The following is a 21,965-nucleotide window of genomic DNA, read 5'->3' as shown; positions in this document are numbered from 1 at the left end:
TTACAGCTGAAATATTATACAGCTGAAATATTATAATAAATGTAATTAAGATTTGGAACTGTAACTTCAGATTTTCTCAATTATTCTGAATACACCTAAAGGGGAAATCTGTTAAGTCTTAATTCTTCTTTATATGTAAAATTTTTGGTCTGTGGAAGGAAAAAAGTCCATGAGTTTGATCAGATCTTATTCATCATGAATTAATGGCTGACCTAGCTCTTAATTTTTCAATAAACCTTAATTAATAAATGAATATATGTATCACTTAAAGGATATTAATGGAAATTTTCTACTATACAATTCAAGAAGAAAAATAATGGCAGTATCAGTGTATTTAAATGGAAAGTAAAAGACCAACTTGCCAAGGACAGGGATGTTTTTCAGTATTTGGTTCTGGCAATGGTTCCTTGAATATAAAGAAAAATTTCTGGGGACAAGTCCTTGAGTGACAAAGATGAAACCTTTTTCCTATAAGTGTTCTTTTCCTAATATACAACTGACTGAAATCTAGAAAACCTCTCAGAAAAGGTTTTTAATGACTATAAGTATCAAAAATTAATACAATGCATGTTTAAGACATATGTCAAGACAATAAAAAGAACTTCCATTACTGAGTGCTAAGTGCAAGCCTGGAACATGTGCCTTCACATACAAAACCTTGTGAAATTATAACATTTTTGTAGAAAAGTTGGAAGAGGTTACGGGACTTGCTTAGGTCACGAGGAGGTGGCAGAGTTGAGATGAGATGCACCCATAAAATCTACAAAGGCACTATAAATTCAAGAAACAGGATTGGAAATGGAGTCCAGAAACCTGGATTCTAGATCTAGAGTTAGTTAGCTATCACCACTTAGATGTGTCACCTTGGGCAAGTTATTTGATTTCTTTTCTCTCTCTTTTTTTTTGGTTTCTAGTTTATCTTTTGATTGAGACGGTTAGTTTCAATGATACAAATAACATTCTACAAAAGTAGGAATAATCTTTGTGACATAGTTTTAGACTTTTGAGGCTCTTTTAAGCTCTGAAATGCTGCATATTTTGCCTCAAGCTTGAAAATGAAAGGTTTCTAAAGGAGTGATTCTCCACAGCCTTTACTAAAGGGAGTATACTATGAACATGGAAGGGACAGAAAAAGCTGGAAAGCAGTGGGTCGAGTTCTGATTCCATATGCATCTCAGTGTTTGAGGCAGTCCAAACAGAAATTGGTCACAATTAAGGTACACAGATCAGGAAAAAAAGATTAGGAACCATTTCTTCAGAATTTTCAGCTGACTGCCTACATTTTTCTACATTTGTTAGAAACAAAATTAGGATCTTGATACTGATGCAGATGTTGCTAGAATATTAAGGGAAAGTTATTTTTCCATTCAGGATATAAAGAACCCTATATATAAGAATTTAGAAAAGATGAAAAATAAGAAAAAAATGACCACATAAATTTCTGCATGTCTTAAAGCATAAAACATTCTCTTATATTGTACCTGGGACATAATAAGCACCTATTATATGGTACTTATTAGTATACAAAATATTATAAATATTAATTTATTTTTTACAAATATTAATTTCAACATTAATGAAGAAAAATGAATCAGTATTCATTTATGAGAGATTTAAGAGGTGATTTTTTGAAAGCTGCTGTTTACCTGCCAAAACAGGCTGGAACTGAGGGAAATCAGCTTTGTAGGTAACATAGTATAGAGAAGAATTTAAATGTGTCCTAGAATAAATCTAAGTTTCAAATAAAACAATCTAAGGACTCAATTATAATTTTATACTCACACAGAGGCAGTTAACCAAGCTAGACAAGTTGACATATCGTGGGGCAAACATATGAAGCTGCTGAAGGCAAGAGATGGCCTGGGCTTGCACAAGGCAGTCTGGGTTATCTTGCATCACTGCACAACCCAACAGACAGGAAGCCCTTAAGGTAGACATGGAAGCACTGTTACCTGAAATGAAAAGCAGATTGGTTTTAATAATTAGCCTATAAAATCACTGCTCTTGAAACATGTATCAAAGGCTTTGAAATTTTATTTCCAGTTTTTTTTTTTTTTTAATATTTTACTTATATGCAAGGCAGAGTTAGAGAAAGAAGCAGAGATAGTGAAAGAGAAATCTTCTATCCACTGGTTCATTCCCCAAATGTCTGCAACAGCCAGGGCGGGGCCAGTCCAAAGGCAGCTGCCAAGTCTCCCAGGTGGGTACAGGGGCCCAAGGACTTGAGCCATTTTCCACTGCTTTCCCAGGTGCATTTACAGGGAGCAGGATTGGAAGTGGAGCAGCTGGGACTCAAACTGACACCCATATGGGATGCCAGAACTGCAGGCAGAATATTTTTTTTTAAAAGAAAGCTTTTATTTAATGAGGACAAATCTCATAGGTACAGCTTTAGGAATATAGTGGCTCTTTCCCCCATACCTGCCCTCTCATACCCACTCTTGTCCCATCTCCTACTCCCTCTCCCATCCCATTCTTCATTAAGATTTGTTTTTAAGTAACTTTATATACAGAAGAACAACTCTACATTAAGATTTCAACAGTTTTCACCTCCCCCCCCCACTTAGTATAAAGTACTGTTTGAGAATAAGTTTTACAGTTAATTCTCATAGGACAACACATTAAGGACAGAGGTCCTACATGAGGAATAAGTGCATAGTGAATCCTGTTGTTGATTTAACAGTTAACACTTTTTTTTTTTTTTTTTTTGACAGGGCAGAGTTAGACAGTGAGAGACAGACAGAGAGAAAGGTCTTCCTTCCATTGGTTCACCCCCCTAATGGCCACTACGGCCGGCACGCTGCGCCAATCTGAAGCCAGGAGCCAGGTGCTTCCTCCTGGTCTCCCATGCAGGTGCAGGGCCCAAGCACTTGGGCCATCCTCCACTGCCTTCCTGGACCACAGCAGAGAGCAACCTGGAAGAGGGGCAACTGGGACAGAATCTGGCGTCCCGACCTGACTAGAACCCGGGGTGCTGGTGCCGCAGGCGGAGGATTAGCCTAGTGAGCCGCGGTGCCAGCCAACAGTTAACACTCTTATTTATGATGTTAGTGATCACCTGAGGCTCTTGACATGAGCTGCCAAGGCTATGGAAGCCTTTTGAGTCCACAAACTCCATCAATATTGGGTAGTGGAAGTTCTCTCCTCCCTTCAGAGAAAAGTGCATCCTTCTTTGATGCCCCTTTCTTTCCACTGGGGTCTCACAGAGATCCTTCATGTAGAACATTTTTTACCCCCGTGTCTTGGCTTTCCACGCCCCAAATGCTCTTATGGGCTTTTCAGCTGAATCCAAATGCCTTAAGGACTGATTCCGAGGTCAGAGTGCTGCTTAAGGTATTTGTCATTCTATGATTCACAGGCAGCATCTTTTTTTTTTTTTTTTTTTTTTTTTTTTTTGACAGGCAGAGTTAGACAGTGAGAGAGAGAGAGTTATAGACAGTGAGAGAGAGACAGAGAGAAAGGTCTTCCTTCCGTTGGTTCATTCCCCTAATGGCCGTTACAGCCGGGGATGCGCTGATCCGAAGCCAGGAGCCAGGTGCTTTCTCCCGGTCTCCCATGTGGATACAGGGACCCAAGCACTTGGGCCGTACTCCACCGCCCTCCCGGGCCACAGCAGAGAGCTGGACTAGAAGAGGAGTAACCGGGACTAGTACCCAGTACCCCAACCGGGACTACAACCTGGGGTGCTGGCGCTGCAGGCGGAGGATTAGCCAAGTGAGCCACGGTGCCAGCCGCAGGCAGCATCTTAACCTGTTATGCCACAATGCCAGCCTCTTAATTCTAGTTTTAAATTTATGGATCTGTGAAGTAAAAATTTCTTTTACAAAAGAAGGAATAATTTATGTGACAGATTTTTATATTATCTTTGTTATTCTTCAACTGAAAGGCTTATTATGATACAAATCATTAGGCAAAGAAGTTGGGTCTATTGTTTCATACAAAGTGTAATTAGAAATTCTCAATAAACTTGGCCCTGGTTACATTAGTTGAGAGCTACTTTCTTTATTTAAAAAAATATTTATTTATTTATTTGAAAGGCAGTGTTACAGAGAGGCAGAGGGTAGAGGATCTACCATCTGCTGGTTCACTCCCCAAATAGCCACAGCAGCTGGAGCTGAGCCAATCCGAAGCCAAGTCTTCCAGGTCTCCCACACGGGTACAGGGCCCCAAGCACTTGGGCCATCTTTTACTGCTTTCCCAGACCATAGGAGAGACGGATCAGAAGTGGAGCAGCTGGGACTCGAACCAGAGCCCATATAGGATAACTGCACTGCAGGCAGTGGCTTTATCTGTTATGCCATGGTGCCAGCCCAGCCCGAAGGGAGCTACTCACATATAATCATTTACAACACAATCTGAACAGATCAGAATATATGAGATTTCAGACTTACAAATGTTATAAAGATTTATTTATTTATGTGAAAGGCAGCTAGAGAGAGACAGAGAGAGGATGAGAGAAAGAGAGAGAATCTTCTATCTGCCAGTTCACTCCCCAAATGGCCACAACAACTGGGACTGGGCCAAGCCGAAGCCAGAAACCTGGAGCTCCACCTGGGTATGGCTGCCAGGGGCTCAAGTATTTGGCCATCTTCACTGCCTTCCCTAGGTACAATAGCAGGAAGCTGGATGGGAAGCAGAGCAGTCAGGACCTGAACCAGTTCTCTGATAGGAGATGCTGGCATCACAAGTGGCTTACCTCCCTGTGCCACAACACTGGCCTTTTACTTCTTAAATAGGTATCAGAATCATTTATTGATTACACAGAAACCAGATTCTTTAAAGTATCTCACTTCATGTCTGTCATTTTAATTGTTAATGGCAGCATCTTTAGGAACTATCCAATCTTTATAAATATGGTATTCCCTTTTTAAGGCAAGAGAAATCAGAATGAATGGCATTTAAATATTCACTTAAAACATAACTGGGGTGGGTCTTTGGTACAGCAGCTCAGAGGCCACTTGGGATGAGCACATTCTGTGTCAGAGTGCCTGGGTTTGAGTCCCAGCTCCACTCCTGATTTCGGCTCCCTGCTAGTGTGCACCCTCAGAGGCAGAAGATGATGGCTCAAGTACTTGGCTCCCTGCCATTCACATGGGAGACATGGATTATGTTCCAGGCTCCTGGCTTCAAACCACCCCTGACTTTTGTGGGCACTGTGCAGTGAAATTGGAAGATGGAATATCCTTTTCGATCTGTCTCTGTACCTTTCACATAAAATCAAAATAAGTAAAATAAAAATCTACCATATGCCAAGCATAGATATTAGGAACAGAATTCATTTTTATGTGTATGTTTCTAAAGTCAAACATCATAAAATCAGTTATGTATACTTCTGTAGATTATGGTTTGGTCTCCAAACTCATGTAGATATGTAAACCCAAAGTCATTTTTAAAAATTTATTTTATATATTTGAAAGACACACCACACAAAGAGTCACAACTGGGCCAGGCTGAGGCCAGGAGCCTAGAATTCCACCCAGGTCTCCTACATGGTAGCAATGACCCAATCACTTGGGCTATCTGCTGCTATTCTCCCTCCTCACCCCTGCGCCATACACATTAGTAGGAAAATGGAATCAGGAGTAGAGCCAGGACTTGAACCTTGGAACTCTAATATGGAAATCAGAGGTCCCAAGCTGCATCTTAACTGCTATGCCAAATGCCTACCCCAGAATGTGAAAACTTAAATCTAGCTGTGGTATATAGGAGGTGGGCCTAGTAGGAGGTCCTTAGGTCACTGGGGGCTTGCCCAACAGAAGGTAATTCTTCCAAGATGGTTTGTTATTTTTTTTTTAAGATTTATTTTACTTGAGAGGCAGAGTTATAGAGAGAGGGAGAGACAGAAAGAGAGGTCCTACATCTGCTGGTTCACTTCCCTAATGGCTATAATGGCCAGAGCTGCGCGGATCCAAAGCTGGGAGCCAGGAGCTTCCTCTGGGTCTCCCATGCAGGTGCAGGGACCCAGCACTTGGGCCATCTTCTGCTGCTTTTCCTTTCTGCTGCTATCATGAGGGAGCTGGATTAGAAGTGGAGCAGCCAGAGGCCGGTGCCACAGCTCACTAGGCTAATCCTCCGCCTGTGGCGCTGGCACCCCAGGTTCTATTCCTAGTTGGGATGCTGGATTCTGTCCCAGTTGCCCCTCTTCCAGCTCAGCTCTCTGATGTGGCCCGGGAAGGCAGTGCAGGATGGCCCAAGTGCTTGGGCCCTGCACCCACATGGGAGACCAAGAGGAAGCAACTGTCTCCTGGCTTCGGATCAGCCACAGTGCGCCAGCCACAGTGGCCATTTGGGGAGTGAACCAATGGAAAAGGAAGACCTTTCTCTCTGTCTCTCTAACTCTGCCTGTCAAATACATAAATAAATAAATAGATTAATTAATTATTTTTTTAAAAAAAGAAGTACAGCAGCCAGGACTCAAACCTGTTGGTATGGCAGCATTGCAAGTAGATGCTTAACCTACTAAGCCACAGCACCAGTACCCTAAGATGGCTGGTTTTAAAAATAAGTTGGGGGGCCAGCGCCGTGGCTCACTTGGTTAATCCTCTGCCTGCGGTGCCAGCATCCCATATGGGTGCCAGGTTCTAGTCCCGGTTGCTCCTCTTCCAGTCTGGCTCTCTGCTGTGGCCTGGGAAGGCAGTGGAGGATGGCCCAAGTGCTTGGGCCCTGCACCCGCATGGGAGACCAGGAGGAAGCACCTGGCTCCTGGCTTTGGAGCGGCATAACTCCGGCCGTAGTGGCCATTTGGGGGGTGAACCAACAGAAGGAAGACCTTTCTCACTGTCTTAACTCTGTCAAATAAATTAAAAAAAAAAAAAAAAAAAAGTTGGACAGGGCCCGCACTGTGCCATAGCAGGTAGAGCTGCTGCCTCCAGTGCCGGCACCCCATATGGGTGCCAGTTCGAGTCCCAGCTGCTCCACTTCTGATCCAGCTCTCTGCTATGGCCTGGGAAAGCAGTGGAAGATGGTCCAAGTGCTTGGGCCCCTGCACCCGTGTGGGAGACCTGGAAGAAGCTCCTGGCTCCTGGCTTTGGATCAGTGCAGCTCTGGCGGATGCAGCCAACTGGGGAGTGAACCAGAGGATGGAAGATCTTTCTCTCTCTCTCTGTGTAACTCTGTCAAATAAATAAAAATAAAATCTTTTTTTTTTTTTTTTTTTTTGACAGGCAGAGTGGACAGTGAGAGAGAGAGACAGAGAGAGAAAGGTCTTCCTTTTGCCGTTGGTTCACCCTCCAATGGCCGCCGCTGCAGCCGGCGCACCGTGCTGATCCGATGGCAGGAGCCAGGATCCAGGTGCTTTTCCTGGTCTCCCATGGGGTGCAGGGCCCAAGCACCTGGGCCATCCTCCACTGCACTCCCTGGCCATAGCAGAGAGCTGGCCTGGAAGAGGGGCAACCGGGACAGAATCCGGCGCCCCGACCGGGACTAGAACCCGGTGTGCCGGCGCCGCAAGGTGGAGGATTAGCCTATTGAGCCACGGCGCCGGCCAAAAATAAAATCTTAAAAAAAAAAAGTGGGTCCAGTCACTCTCTCTGCTTCGTGGCATGCCAAGTGATCCTTTCTCTGCACACACTCTATCATTGACATCTGCCACCCTCATTAGATGCCAAACCAATGGGACTGCCCAATCTGGGACTTGAACCTCTAAAGCTGCGAGCTAAATATAAACATTTTCTCTTTATAAAGTTAGTTGCTTCAGGTATTTTGTTGCAGTAATGAGAAGCTGACAAATCTACATACCTTGTAGCTCTGGCCCTAATGTGGTAATAAGAGCATTCAAACAGCGTCCAAGACTTTGGTGGACTTCAGCATGTGTAGGAGGCACATTTAACAACAACATTATAATAAGAGAAAGGGTAGGTTCCACGTGTGCATTGTAGAGTGGGCCAGCAGAATCAATTATCAATGACAGAGAATGTAGTGCCCAGGTCTGTGAAGACAGAGAAACACAATAAAAAATGTTACAGCAGCATTTAGAAACACAGAATATATTAAAATGTTCTTCTGTTGAAGTAAGTGGTAAAGTAACAGCAAAGTCATTTATGTATATGCTACTGGTAATTTTGAAAGAGATGAATCAGGAACTTCAAAAATTTAAGAAAATTCTTCTCTAAATATCCAGTACTGGGGGACCAGCCTGTGCATCTGTGATGCCAGCATACCATACAGGTTCAAGTCCCAGCAGCTCTGCTTCTGATCCAGCTCCCTGCTAACAGCCTGGGAAAAGCAGCAGAAGATGGCCCAAGTAGCTGGGCCCCTGCCACCCACATGGGAGATCTGGAAGAAGCCCCTTCCTGGCTTTTGGTTTGGCCTGGCCCAGCCTCAGCCAGAGGCCATCTCGGAAGTAAATTAGCCATTGGAAGATTGAGCTCCCTCCCTCCCTCCCTCTCTCTCTCACATTCTCCCTGTGTAACTCTTTCAAGTGGGTGAATAATTTTTTAAAGATTTTATTTATTTATTTGAGAGGTAGAGTTACAGACAGTGAGAGGGAGAAATAGAGAGAAAGGTCTTCCATCCACTGGTTTACTCCCCAAAAGCGCTGATCCGAAGCCAGGAGCCAGGAGCTTTTTCCACCATCTCCCACATAGGTACAGGAGCCCAATTAGTTACGCCATCTTCTACTGCTTTCCCAGGCCATAGCAGAGAGCTAAATCAGAAGAGGAGCAGCCAGGACTAGAACTGGCGCCCACATGGGAATGCTGGTGCCACAGGCGGGGGATTAAACTACTGCGCCACAGCATCGACCCTGGGTGAATAAATCCTTAAAAAAATAACAATCTAGTATTGGGGCAGGCATTGTAACACAGCAGTTATGCTGCTACCTTCAAATATGGCATCCCACATGATTGCTGGTTTGAATCCTGCCTGCTCCACCTCCATTCCAGCTCCCTGCTACTGTGCCTGCAGAAGTAGTCAAAGATGGCTACTTGTGCCGCTGCCACCACTGTGGGAGACCTGAATAGAGTTCCAGGATCCTGGCTTCAGCCTGGCTCAGCTCCAGCTATTGTGGCCATTTGGGGAGTGAACCAGCAGATGGAAGATCTCTCTTTCTCTCTCTCTTTCTCTCTGCCTCTGCCTCTCTGTAACTCTGCATTTCAAATAAATAAATAAATATTAAAAAAAAATGCCCCAGCCTGCAGCACCAGCGTTCCATATGGGCGCTGGTTAGAAACCCAGCTGGTCCACTTCCAATGCAGCTCCCTGCCAATGTCCCTGAGAAAGCATCAGAGGACAGCCCAAGTCCTTGTGCTCCTACACTCATGTGGGAGACCCAGTAGAAGCTCCTGGCTCCTGGCTCCTGGCTTCAGATCAGCCCAGCACCAGCCTTTGTGGCCATTTGAGGAGTGAACCAGCAGATGGAAGACCTTTTCTCTTTACAATCAGGAAGGCAAGGGTGAATTGTAAAGAATCTGTGAGAGGGGTCAGCATTGTGGCATAGCAGGTAGAGCCACCACCTGCAACCCAGCATTGACCGTTTTGGCTATCTGAAGATAAGCAAGTGGAAGATCTCTCTCTCTCAACTCTGCCTTTCAAATAATTAAACTTTAAGGGGCCGGCGCTCAACTCTGCCTTTCAAATAAATAAACTTTAAGGGGCCAGCGCTGCAGTGTAGTGGTACAGCTGACACCTACAGTGCCGGCATCGCATATAGGCACCAGTTCGAGTCCCAGCAGCTCCACTTCTGATCCAGCTCTCTGTTATGGCCTGGGAAAGTAGTAGAAGATGGCCCTGCACCCACATGGGAGACCAAGAAGAAGCTCCTGGTTCCTGGCTTTGGATTGGCACAGCTCTGGATGTTTTGGCCAACTGGGGAGTGAACCAGCGGATGGAAGACCCCCTCTCCCTCCCTCCCTCCCTCCCTCTCTCTCTCTCCCTCTCTCTGCCTCTCCTTCTCTCTGTGTGTAACTCTTTCAAATAAATAAATAAATCTTAAGAAAAAAAAATCCAGTATAGAACCAACTCAGAGATAACTGTCTAACTTAGAATGGTATATTTAGATATAGCTTAGCATCACAAATTCCCACATAATGTTTGGTACTTTAGCTAACAGCTTAAATCAAATCTAGTTTTCTGAAAAACTGTTTATATAAACAAAGAAAACTGAAGTTTTTAAAAGGAATCAACAAACTCTATGACTTCATTTGAAAGTATGGACAAATCTCCTGAACATAATGTTAAATGAAAAAAGCCTGATATAAAGGAGTATATCCTGTATGATTCTATTCATGTAAAGTATAAAGGCAGGCAAAACTAATTGATGCTGTTACAAATTAGGATAGTGAAGCAAGTAATTAACTAGAAAAAAAGGCCTGAGATAGTGATAACACACTTTATTGATCCAGGTGATGGTTCCAGAGTATATTCAGGTTGTGCATATTATTCATAGACATGTTCAATTATGATAGGTAGGCACACTTTTATTTATATACCCAAGGGCATTTAAAAAAGTTTGTAAAGGGGCAAGTGTTTGGCCTAGTTTTTAAAGAACTGCTTGGGATGCCTGTATCCCACATCATAGTATAGAGGAGTCCCAGCTCCACTCCTGATTCTAGTTTCTCACTAACGTGTGCCCTGGGAGGCAGCACAATATGGCTCAAGTAGTTGGGTTCCAGCCACCTACATGGGAGAACTGGATTGAGTTCCTGGCTTCCAGTTTTTTCACCCTGTCTGGTCAGGGGCCATTGCAGGCATCTGGGGGAGTGAACCAGTGATAAGAACTTTCTCTTTCTGTCATTCTCTTTTATTTTCTCTGCCTCTCAAATTTTGGTTAGCGAATACTACAGTAATTAGAAACAGGCTTACTAGGGGACAGAAATAAAATGAGATAAGGGGGAGTAAAAGAACAGGAGGAATAAAAATTTCTAGATTTCATAAAGATATGAGTAGAATGAAGACTTTATTGACAGAAATGAGTAAGAAATGTGATAATACAGTAAAATGGTTAACTACATGGTTTTTAGTTCATGACATGTGCTCTTGATCTGATTCCACAATTTATTAGCTTTTCAGCTGTGAGCAAGTTAACTCAGTTCTATAAATCTCAGTTTTATTTCCATGTAATGGGACTATATACATCAAATTACTCTGAGGATTAAATATGCTAACATATTTAGAATATAATATAATGCCTGGTGCCTATTCAACCCTCCAAAACCGATATTTTTAAAATGAAAAGGAGACTCATTTTAGAAAAGGTACTAAAATTGACTTTAGACACTGTGAATGTGTCTAGATTTGAATGTAAATTTGGATTTTAAAAATCCATCAATGTTAACTTGTTTTGACACTGTCACAAATTAGTAATGGTTAATAAAAGCATAATGAATAAGGAATTTCATGAAAGCATCCCATGAGGTACATACCTGCACATCAGGAGACGTGCTGTCCTGAGACAAAGTATAGAGGACTCCAACACAAGAATTCAAGTGTTGAGAAGAACTCATTCCTCCTAAATACCTATGTAGAGACCCCAAAGCCAGTGAGTGTCCTGTTCTGGTAACCACATCCCTTGCTGATTTCAATCTGTAATTGTGGAAATAAAAATAAACGACAATCACTAGAAAGACAACCCCACCTCATGCATGAACACTGTCACTTAGGTAAAATCTTTTAGGTAATAGCTATAAAATTCAGAAACATATTTATTATTAGCTGATAAAAAATTCTGAAATAGCCTGAAAACTTACAAAAGAACACATTTAAGACAAAAATGTCTTCATGTTATAAATGAGTATTAACTGTTTCAATGTTTTTCAGATAAACACAGAGACAGAAGTTTACAAAGCAGACATCATTATTATTTTAGCATTAAGTTACATTTTTAAAATCACATGTTTAGATACTTCTATTCCACAGAAATTTTCAACGTGAGAAATTTAATTTTAAAATTAAATATGAGAAAGTAATAATTACTGAGAATTTTCTATGTACTGTATACTAATTAAGTGCTTTGTATTTAGCTCTATCATGCTCCCAACAACCTTGAGGTTCATACCATTATCATTTTCACACATGAGAAAATCAAAATGATAGCCAAAGAAACTCTCACAAAGTAACTTACTATTAAATAACAGCTGATATTTGAGTCATGTTAGTAATCTGACTCCAAACTTTAAGTGTTTAATCAAATCAGATACACACATTCGACAGACTACAAAGTTCAAATACCATGTGCATTAACTCCCATCTCTACGAACGTTTCATACATACATGCAAACAGACACACATAAGAATACTTCAAACCAGAAAATGCACATTATCTTTTCATTCAGTTTTCCATGTACTCATATGTCGCTCCCCGTCTTCATGGAGGAACGACACAGGACCCTGCGCTGTTCTTTTGTCTGCTCGGCCCTCCCCGGGTTTGCTGCTGGTTCTTCCCGGGTTGGCTACCGTCCCTTCCACCTCCGTGGAAGGGCGGTTCCCCCTGCCACTTTCCCCACTTCCGCGGGGGAGCAGCACACCGCCGGCCGGCTCTCTCGGGGGCTGCTCAGGTGTTCCCTTTAGATGTTCCTGGTGCATGTTGTCTCTCTCCTCCTTTATAGTCCTCTTCCACCAATCCCAACTCTGCTACCCACACGCCGAGTACGCTGCTCTCCTCCAATCAGGAGCAGGTCCTGCTGTTTATTGGTTGAACTGGAGGCAGCTGTGTAGAAGCTGTTTCCTCCCTTCTCAGCGCCATATTGTGGGAGAGCAGATGCATAGAATAAGTCTTAATTCCAGTAACTTAGTCTAGTCCGAGTTGCTCCCAGTTGCTCCCCACAGATCCCCCTTTCTTTTTATTTTTGGCGTTGATACGCGCCTGTCTTCGGTGCCCAGCGGCACACACTCTGCTCTGCTTGCTAGAGTTGCCCACAGGTGCTTACAAGCCCTACCAATCAGGCAAACCGAATCCTGGTCCTCTCTTCGCCATGTTGTGAGGAGGTTTTTAGGTGCTGATGCGTGCCTGTGTTCGGTGCCCTGCAGTGCATGCTCTGCTCTGCTAGAACTGCCTGCAGGTGCTTACAAGCCCTATCAATCAGGCAAACTGAATCCAAGCCTTCTCATTGCCGTATTGTGGGGAGACTTATTGGTGTTGATAACGTGCCTGTCTTCGGTGACCTGCAGCCGCCCACAGGTGCTTATCGTCTTACTAATCAGGCAGACCGAATCCAAGCTCTCTCATTGCCATGTTGTAGGGAGGCCTTATTTTTCTCTATTTCTCTATCTCCGGGCATTCCTATCTCTCCTATTTTACTTCTATCTGCCAGCATTCCTATTTCTCTCATTTTACTTCTAAACTTCTGTTTCTCTTATCCCCACGGCTTCCCGGCGCCCGCCCCGAGGCAGCTTCTCGGCGCCTCGCCCTGCGGCGGCTTCCCGGCTTCCCGCGCACTCCGCACCCCTTCGCGCCTGTACCACGGCCCCGCGCTAGCCCCACATTCCCTATCTATTCGAGCCCCGTGCGCTCTCCCCACTTGTGCCCCGCGCGCTCTCTCTGCGTGCGGTGGCTTCCGCGAATCACACAGCCTGGCTCACGTTTCCGCCACCGGTATTCAGTCTAAGTTCCCCGGGCTAACCTGGCGAATTCAACCTAGCTCACGTCTGCGCCTTTCGGGTTGGCTTCCCGTCTTTTGCTCCCTGGGCTAATCTGACGGATTCCAACCTGGCTTACGCGTCTCCGCCTCTGGTTTAGCTTTACGCCTTTTGCTCCCCGGGCTGACTTGATGAATCCCAAGCTAGCTTACGTCTCCGCCTCAGCCTGCCCCCGCAGCTTCATCCTCCCTAACATATTTTTCTCTACCCGGTATGTTTCCTAACTTTTCTTCCAACAACATATTCCCCTCTCATTTCTCCTGGCTTCTCCCCACAGTCCGTATCCAACTGTTTGTTCTAGCTTTCACTTTCGCTTTTAATCTCCTAGCTTCCCCGCCATAGCCCGTATCCGAGTCTAAGTTTCTTCCAGCTTTCACTTTCGCTTTCAATCCTAACGTCCAATCCTAACTTCTTTCCCACAGTCCGTATCCGACTCTATGCCTAGGCTTTCGATAGCTTCTTACGGCACCTTTTCCGTCCGGCTTTTCCCTAGGCTCTTTGCTAGTCTCTCTCTCCGGTATTTTCCCACTTCTTCCCATTTCTTCCCTCCTAGGTTTCCTAATCCGAGTCACGGCACCATTATGTCGCTCCCCGTCTTCGTGGAGGAACGACACAGGACCCTGCGCTGTTCTTTTGTCTGCTCGGCCCTCCCCGGGTTTGCTGCTGGTTCTTCCCGGGTTGGCTACCGTCCCTTCCACCTCCGTGGAAGGGCGGTTCCCCCTGCCACTTTCCCCACTTCCGCGGGGGAGCAGCACACCGCCGGCCGGCTCTCTCGGGGGCTGCTCAGGTGTTCCCTTTAGATGTTCCTGGTGCATGTTGTCTCTCTCCTCCTTTATAGTCCTCTTCCACCAATCCCAACTCTGCTACCCACACGCCGAGTACGCTGCTCTCCTCCAATCAGGAGCAGGTCCTGCTGTTTATTGGTTGAACTGGAGGCAGCTGTGTAGAAGCTGTTTCCTCCCTTCTCAGCGCCATATTGTGGGAGAGCAGATGCATAGAATAAGTCTTAATTCCAGTAACTTAGTCTAGTCCGAGTTGCTCCCAGTTGCTCCCCACACTCATATACATACAAATAAAACTAATATAATATCTTATTTAGAATACAGAAAAACAGACTGAGAGGAATAAGGAACCTACCCAAAGTTAGGGAGCAGACAGATGAAAAAAAAAACAGTCTAAATTTCCTAATCTGCAGCTGACAACCTTTTTCTTTCTACAACAGATTGTTTTTACTACTTATCACCTATAATTTCACATGATAAAATCCTGTAAGTGGGGCCAGCGCTGTGGCGCAGTGGGTTAACACCCTGGCCTGAAGCGCTGGCATCCCATATGGGCACCTGTTCCGAGACCTGGCTGCTCCACTTCCGATCCAGCTCTCTGCTATGGCCTGGGAAAGCAGAAGAAGATGGCCCAAGTCCTTGGGCCCCTGCACCTGTGTGGGAGACCCAGAAGAAGCTCCTGGCTCCTGGCTTCAGATGGGCAGAGCTCCGGACATTGTGATCAACTGGGGAGTGAACCATCAGATGGAAGACCTCCCTCCCTCTTTCTCTCTACCTCTCCTTTCTCTGACTTTCAAATAAATAAATAAATAAATCTTTTAAAAAAATCCTCTAAGTATCTCATTGTTCTGGAGTCCATCCATTGGTGATCAATTATATCACTCATATTACAGATACTGATCTTTTTCTTACAACAGAAAGACTTAAGTTTAAGTATTAATCATTTCAAATTCTAAGCCTAGTACGCCAAATCTGTCAACATTCCATTTCTTAGTTAAATCTCAGAATGCAGTTCTTACTAATTCCAGCAAACTAGCAACTTATATACCCAGTTGTGATACCTAGCCCATGCGTAGAAAATAAGAAATTCACTTACTTGTCAAAGCTAATTTGAGCTAATCCAGCAGTGAAAGCTCCATCATCAACCACTTGGGCTAATCTGGCCCAGGCCTCTGCAGCAGCACATCTCAACAAGGGGTTGGGACTCTCCAGGGCTCCCGTTACTAATGTTAGGACAAGTCTTCTCATTTCTTCTGGACCTAAACTTCCCTTAGAGGCAGCCACGTACTGGAATATGTAAAGACCAATTCAATTCTGTTACACATTTTGGAATGTGTATTCTGGTTATCCAAATGTTTATACTTAAGACTACTATTTAATAAAAATCAGAACACAAAAATCCATATTGATCATACAAACATCATTTTTTCCCCAAAAAGTACTTGAGAACTTTAAACCTACAGAGAAACAATATGGCAGTCAACTATCCCTGCAGTATGAATCTATTCAGAACAGCCTCAACTAAGATGTTCATAAAATGAATGACCTAGTACTTATTGTATTTTATTCAGAAACAATGAGTCAGAAATGCAACCAGCAGCTGGATTTGGTCCACAGGCCACGGTCCTTCATTTCCTTGTCTAGGATATTAGATTCAGTGGGTTAATACATGGCTCCAAGCTAGAGGTTTGATTTCTAACACGTTATAAAACTTTTTTCTTTTTTTGCTCTGCTTCCGATTCAGTTGCCTGTTAATGGATCTGAGAAGGCAGCAGAAGTGCTTGGGCCCTTGCCATCCACATGGGAGACCCAGATGGAGCTCCAGCTCCCAGGTTTCAGGGCTTGGCCCTGGCGGTTGTGCCATTTAGAGTGAACCAGTGGATGAAAGATCTTTGTCTCTCCTTCTCTCTCTCTTTGTAACTTTACCTTTCGAATATATAAGATAACAAGGTGGGAAATATTACTGTTCCTAAATCTGTATATATGAAATACATGAAACTTGTGTATCTTAACTACAATTTTAAAAAAACTATATATAAGATAAAGCTTTTTTAAAAAACCACCTTCCAATCTACTAAGTTGGTCACCACTTTTTAAAAATTAAGCAAACATTTGGATTTTTAAAAAAGCAGAATTACCTTTAAGAAACCAGAAACTGAAGAAACAACATGCAACTGAACTACCTGCTGACGAGCTCCTTTAGTGTGCTTTATACTGTTCCAAAGTTGTTCCAATGTGAGAAGCCTAAATCAGAAGCAACAGGATTTAAAAGATAAATCTTGTGAATAAATAAAGATAATACAAGCCAAAGGGCAGTAACGAGTACCTTCCACTAATTTTATTGTATTATTTTGTTAGAAATATTAAAATGAGATAAACAACTGTGGTACACCTTGATGCGATAAAGGAAAAGAAAACATAGCATAACCAACAGAGGAATATTTTGATTACAGGTCATTCTGGCAGCAAGAAGAAGCATCTGCGAAAAAAAATTACAATGGACCACTTAACAGTTTAGCTGAGCAAATTCAGCTATTTCAGGGATTATTTTCTAAATAAAGCAAATCTATAAGTTACTTGCATTAACTTTTTTTGTCCCTCCCCCCATTTAAATATATTTATCCTAGAACTTGGATATAATGAATTCTTAAACACAGGTAAGAACTCAATACTATTTAAACCTAACAATTTAGGTCTTACAGATACGGTAGTATTTGTGACAATATCCATTCCAATAACTGGGAAACTAAAACTTGATATTATGCTACCAAATTTACTCAATATTGATATGACTACACAAAACATCTTCAAGAATTTGGGCTTTTGCAGTCACTGTTGTGGCACAGCAGGAAAAGCCACTGCCTGCAGTGCCGGTATTCCATATGGGTGCTGATTTGTGTCCTGGCTGTTCCAGTTCCAATCCAGCTCCCTGCTAATAAACCCGGGAAAGTAGCAGAGGATGGTCCAGGTGCTTGGGCCCCTTCCAACCATGTGGGAGACTCTGGAAGAAGCTCCTGGCTTTGGCCTGGCCTAGCACTGGCTGTTGCAGCCATCTGGGGAGTGAACCAGTGGATGGAAGGTATCTTTCTCTTCCTCTCTGTAACTTTGCCTTTCAAATAAATAATAAATAAATCTTTGAAAACACGTAAGTTACTCTTTTCATTTCTGTCTTAACCAATAGGAAGGATAACCACCAAGAGAACTCTCCCACAGCTTTCTGCTAGGTACAGATGTTTCCATACCTTACAGATAGGTGAAAGTAACCCTTAATTCCTCTCCCACCCTACCCTGAACACAATCAACTCAGAATTATCAAATTATCAAAAACTTTCAGCAGACTCAACACAAAAGATGATGAGGAACTCTTAAGTCTTTTGTCTAAGCATTTCTACGTAAATTTCACTACTGATCAACTTTTTTGTTCTTAATATCAGAATTTATTCAATTCAAATTCATTGTTTCATTTTAAGGTTGCCATCAACTAATGTCATCTGTAGTTAAGGAGAAGCAACAAACCATTTGAACCCCCAACTATACTTTTAAGAAATGTATTTGGGATGTTACTGTATATAACAAAATTTTAATCCTTGCTTTACTCTTTTAATACATCTATAAGGGCCAGTGTTGTGGTGTAGCAGCTTAAGATGCTGCCTTCAATGCCAGCATCCCATATGGATGCCAGTTCAAGTCCTGGCTATTACATTGCTAATCCAGCTCCCTACTAATGTGGCTGGGAAAAGAGCAGAAGATGGCCCACATACTTGGGTGCCTAGACCCACGTGGGAGGCCAGGATGGAGTTTCAGGATCTGGGTTTCGGCCTGGCTCTGGCCAGGCTGTTGTGGCCACTTGGGGAGTGAACCAATGAATAGAAGTTCTCTTCTATTGGCTGTAATGGCTGGGGCTGTGCCGATCTGAGGCCAAGAACCAGGAGCTTCTTCCGGGTCTTCCATGCAAGTGCAAGGGTCCAAGCACTTGGGCCATCTTCTACTGCTTTCTCAGGCCACAGCAGAGAGCTGGATCAGAAGTGAAACAGTCAGGACTTTAGAAGTCATATATATGAACTGTGAAAAATAAAATTCTCAGTCTTTATTTATTTATTTGAGAGGTAGAGTTATAGACAGTGAGAGGGAGAGACAGAGAGAAAGGTCTTCCTTCCACTGGTTCACTCTCCAAATAGCAACAACAGTTGGAGTTGTGCCAATCCAAAGTCAGGAGCCAAGTTCTTCTTCCTGGTCTCCCACGTGGGTGCAGGGGCCCAAGCACTTGGCCATCTTCTACTGCTTTCCCAGGCCACAGCAGAGAGCTGGATTGGAGGCAGCGCGCGCTGCATGATTCCAATGTGCAAGCCAAAGATGGAATAATCTTCCAATGAGTTACTGCATTCTTTGCAACTAGGTGTAAAATGCATTTAAAAGTAACCACAAACAACAGAAGAACAAAATCAATACTCATTTTTCTGTATAAGATATTTTGATTTTCTAGCCTTAAACACAGTAGTGCCTTATTTCAATACAAAGTTTTATTTTCAAAATTCCTAGTTATTACTGGCGCTGAGGCTCAATAGGCTAATCCTCCGCCTACGGCGCCGGCACACTGGGTTCTAGTCCTGGTCAGGGTGCCGGACTCTGTCCCAGTTGCCCCTCTTCCAGGCCAGCTCTCTGCTGTGGCCAGGGAGTGCAGTGGAGGATGGCCCAAGTGCTTGGGCCCTGCACCCCATGGGAGACCAGGAGAAGCACCTGGCTCCTGCCGGATCAGTGCAGTGCACCAGCTGCAGCGGCCATTGGAGGGTGAACCAATGGCAAAAGGAAGACCTTTCTCCCTGTCTCTATCTCTCACTGTCCACTCTGTCAAAAAAAAAAAACAAAAAACAAAAAAAGAACCACACCTAAAAAAAAAAATCCTAGTTATTTTATCAACTAATTTTAAGACAAATTAATTTCATCTTCAAATTCATAAATAATACATAACAAACTTATTTCCAAACTTATGACAATCTCAAACTACAAAAGATTTCTTTTTTTCCTTTTTTTTTTTTTTTTTTTTGACAGGCAGAGTGGACAGTGAGAGAGAGACAGAGAGAAAGGTCTTCCTTTTGCTGTTGGTTCGCCCTCCAATGGCTGCTGCAGCCAGCGCACCGCGCTGATCCGAAGCCAGGAGCTAGGTGCTTCTCCTGGTCTCCCATGCAGATGCAGGGCCCAAGCACTTGGGCCATCCTCCACTGCACTCCCAGGCCATAGCAGAGAGCTGGACTGGAAGAGGGGCAACTGGGACAGAATCTGGCGCCCTGACCGGGACTAGAACCCAGTGTGCCTGCGCCGCAAGGCGGAGGATTAGCCTATTGAGCCACGGCACTGGCGAAAAGATTTCTTTTAAACTGTTTAAATATGTTAAGCAATAATAACAAAATCCTCTGACATATTCAATTGTTAAATATAGAGACCTTAACTCAGACCTTTCTTCTTTAAAATTGCAAAAATAATGACCACAGTAAAAGGGCCTGCCATAAATAGGAATCATATGGGATAAGAAGAAATTATTAACTTTCCTATTCTTCTGGTCCTCTAACGACACCCACTGGAGACTGCTGATAGTTGCTTACAACCTACTTTCTGTATCTGGAATCCTGCCAGACCACTTCCTTTAAAAATCTCTACTGCTTATTATTTTTATTCAGTTAGAATCTAAACAGAGTAACAGGTTTTGCTTTTATTGATTGTTAACGTTTTAATTAAAACAAAGAACACCTCCCCTCCCTTGAATACTCATTACTTTTGCGTATGTGAGGAGAAAAACTGAACATATTTTAAAGTTCACTGGATAAAATGATATAAAAAAAAGGTATGATCTGGTCAAATACATAGCATAAGGAAGGAAATATGAATGAATGTGAATAATAATAATTTGTCAACTATTAATTAGAAGAGCTTATTGGAGAGATTTACTTCGCATTTTGTATCTCAGATAATAACAGAATTTCTAGGATAGTGGATTCTGATCTCTGAGAATCAATTAAGGAACTATCACTCTCAATGACAAATCATTAGTCTTTGGTTTTTCAAAACCAGAGTTCAATTTTTTGTATTTATTTTTTCTCATATAACAGCGTAAGATAGAAATCACTACATACTATTTTATTTAATGTTCTTCATCTTGTATAATTAGCAAATAAAAATGATATATATTTAGGGTACACAACCTGTTTTGATGTATATATACATTGTGAAATGCTTACCACAAACTAATTTATGATATCCATTATGTGACATAGTTATCCCTCCTTTTTTTAGGTATGTGCTCCAAAGTTCATTTTCAGTGAACTGGTAAAATCAACATTTTGAAATTGGCCCAACTGAAGAACAATCCCTGGAGACCTATAATGGGTCCGTAAAGTTTCCAAGATAAGAAAGCCTATGAGACCTGTTTTTTTTTTTTGTTTTTTTTTCTAAGATTTTATTTATTTATTTGATAGGTAGAGTTCCAGACAGTGAGAGAGACAGAAAGAAAGGTCTTCCTTCTGTTGGTTCACTCCCCAAATGGCCCACAACAGACAGAGCTGCGCCGATCCGAAGCTAGGAGCCAGGTGCTTCTTCCTGGTCTCCCATGCAGGTGCACGGGTCCAAGCACTTGGGCCATCTTCTACTGGTATCCCAGGTGATAGCAGAGAGCTGGACTGGAAGAGGAGCAATCGGGACTAGAACCAGCGCCCATATGGGATGCCGGCGCCACAGGCCGAGGATTAACCCAGTGCACCAAGGCACCAACCCCTATGAGACCTGTTTTAAGCACAGCAGTGTTTTCTGGGTTTCTTTTGTTCTTTTTAGTGACAGTTGCTCAAAAAGCAATGTTCTTACGTCATTACTGATCTTTTCATTTGTATTTTTCATCTAGATGATAAACTAACTGTAGACACAGTATCCACAATAGTGACTAATGGTTTTAGGCATTTAATCATTTATTAAATATTACCTTCACCTGTCACTTCTAAGAAATCTTTTCCATTAAGATCTTCTGACAACCTTCTTCTTACCTACTAGTTCTCTATTATGCACTCACTGAATCAATTACACATATTTCAGGATAAGAGAACTATTCAAGATCTTTACCTTTGAGCTTCTCCCACATGAGCACAAACAATCCCAAAGAGCTTGGCTGCAGAGCTAATAACTGATAATGTTGGAGGTAGAGGTTTAGGCACAGAATCTCCATCTATATCTTTCTCATAAATAGAGTAAGGGTCATATTCGAGACTTCCACAAGCAATGCCATTACCAAGCAGCAGCTAAAAAGAAAAAAAAGGCATATAAAGTTTTATTTATTTATTTGTAAGAGTCTTATTCAATTCAAGGGGAGGGGAAATAGACTCCACCTTACTTTTTAAAATCTTATTTTTTCATCTATTTGAAAGACAGGAAGCGTGAGAGAGCAGGCAAGACAGATCTTCCACCTGCTGGTTCAATACCCAAATGCCTGCAACAGTCAGGGGTGAGCCAGGTCAAAGACAGAACCTGAAACTCCATTTCAGGTCTCCCTTGTGAGTAACAGGAACCCAAGTACTTGAGCCATCATATGCTGGCTCCCAGGATGCATTATCAGAAAGCTTGATTGGAAAC

General features: G+C 42.9%; 1 protein-coding gene and 1 long non-coding RNA gene across 17 annotated transcripts in view; one reads left to right on the top strand and one right to left on the bottom strand.

Annotated features, from left to right (window-relative positions):
- Positions 1-15,181, top strand: part of LOC100357855 (uncharacterized) — a 113,822-nt gene extending 98,641 nt beyond the window's left edge. The window contains exon 3 of the long non-coding RNA XR_011380778.2: positions 14,795-15,181. This is a non-coding gene — a long non-coding RNA (uncharacterized LOC100357855). The remainder of the gene's footprint in view (positions 1-14,794) is intronic.
- The window catches only part of HEATR5A (HEAT repeat containing 5A), a 147,906-nt gene that overhangs the window by 48,090 nt on the left and 77,851 nt on the right, over positions 1-21,965 (bottom strand). For 13 of the 16 annotated variants that reach the window (XM_051822142.3, XM_070053791.2, XM_070053790.2 and 10 more), the window contains 6 exons: positions 21,459-21,634; positions 16,493-16,598; positions 15,451-15,641; positions 11,361-11,520; positions 7,738-7,927; positions 1,783-1,952 (listed from right to left, as the gene is read on the bottom strand). In XM_051822142.3, the coding sequence (XP_051678102.2) occupies positions 1,783-1,952; positions 7,738-7,927; positions 11,361-11,520; positions 15,451-15,641; positions 16,493-16,598; positions 21,459-21,634 (993 nt within the window). The remainder of the gene's footprint in view (positions 1-1,782; positions 1,953-7,737; positions 7,928-11,360; positions 11,521-15,450; positions 15,642-16,492; positions 16,599-21,458; positions 21,635-21,965) is intronic. The other 3 variants (XM_070053794.2, XM_089309827.1, XM_070053795.2) reach the window with 1 other exon arrangement.

The sequence above is a fragment of the Oryctolagus cuniculus genome, chromosome 12 (assembly GCF_051225735.1).
Source record: "Oryctolagus cuniculus isolate XC-2025 breed Fujian yellow rabbit chromosome 12, ASM5122573v1, whole genome shotgun sequence".
In the NCBI taxonomy this organism is placed as follows: Eukaryota; Metazoa; Chordata; class Mammalia; order Lagomorpha; family Leporidae; genus Oryctolagus; species Oryctolagus cuniculus.
This window is presented reverse-complemented; position numbering and strand designations above follow the sequence as displayed.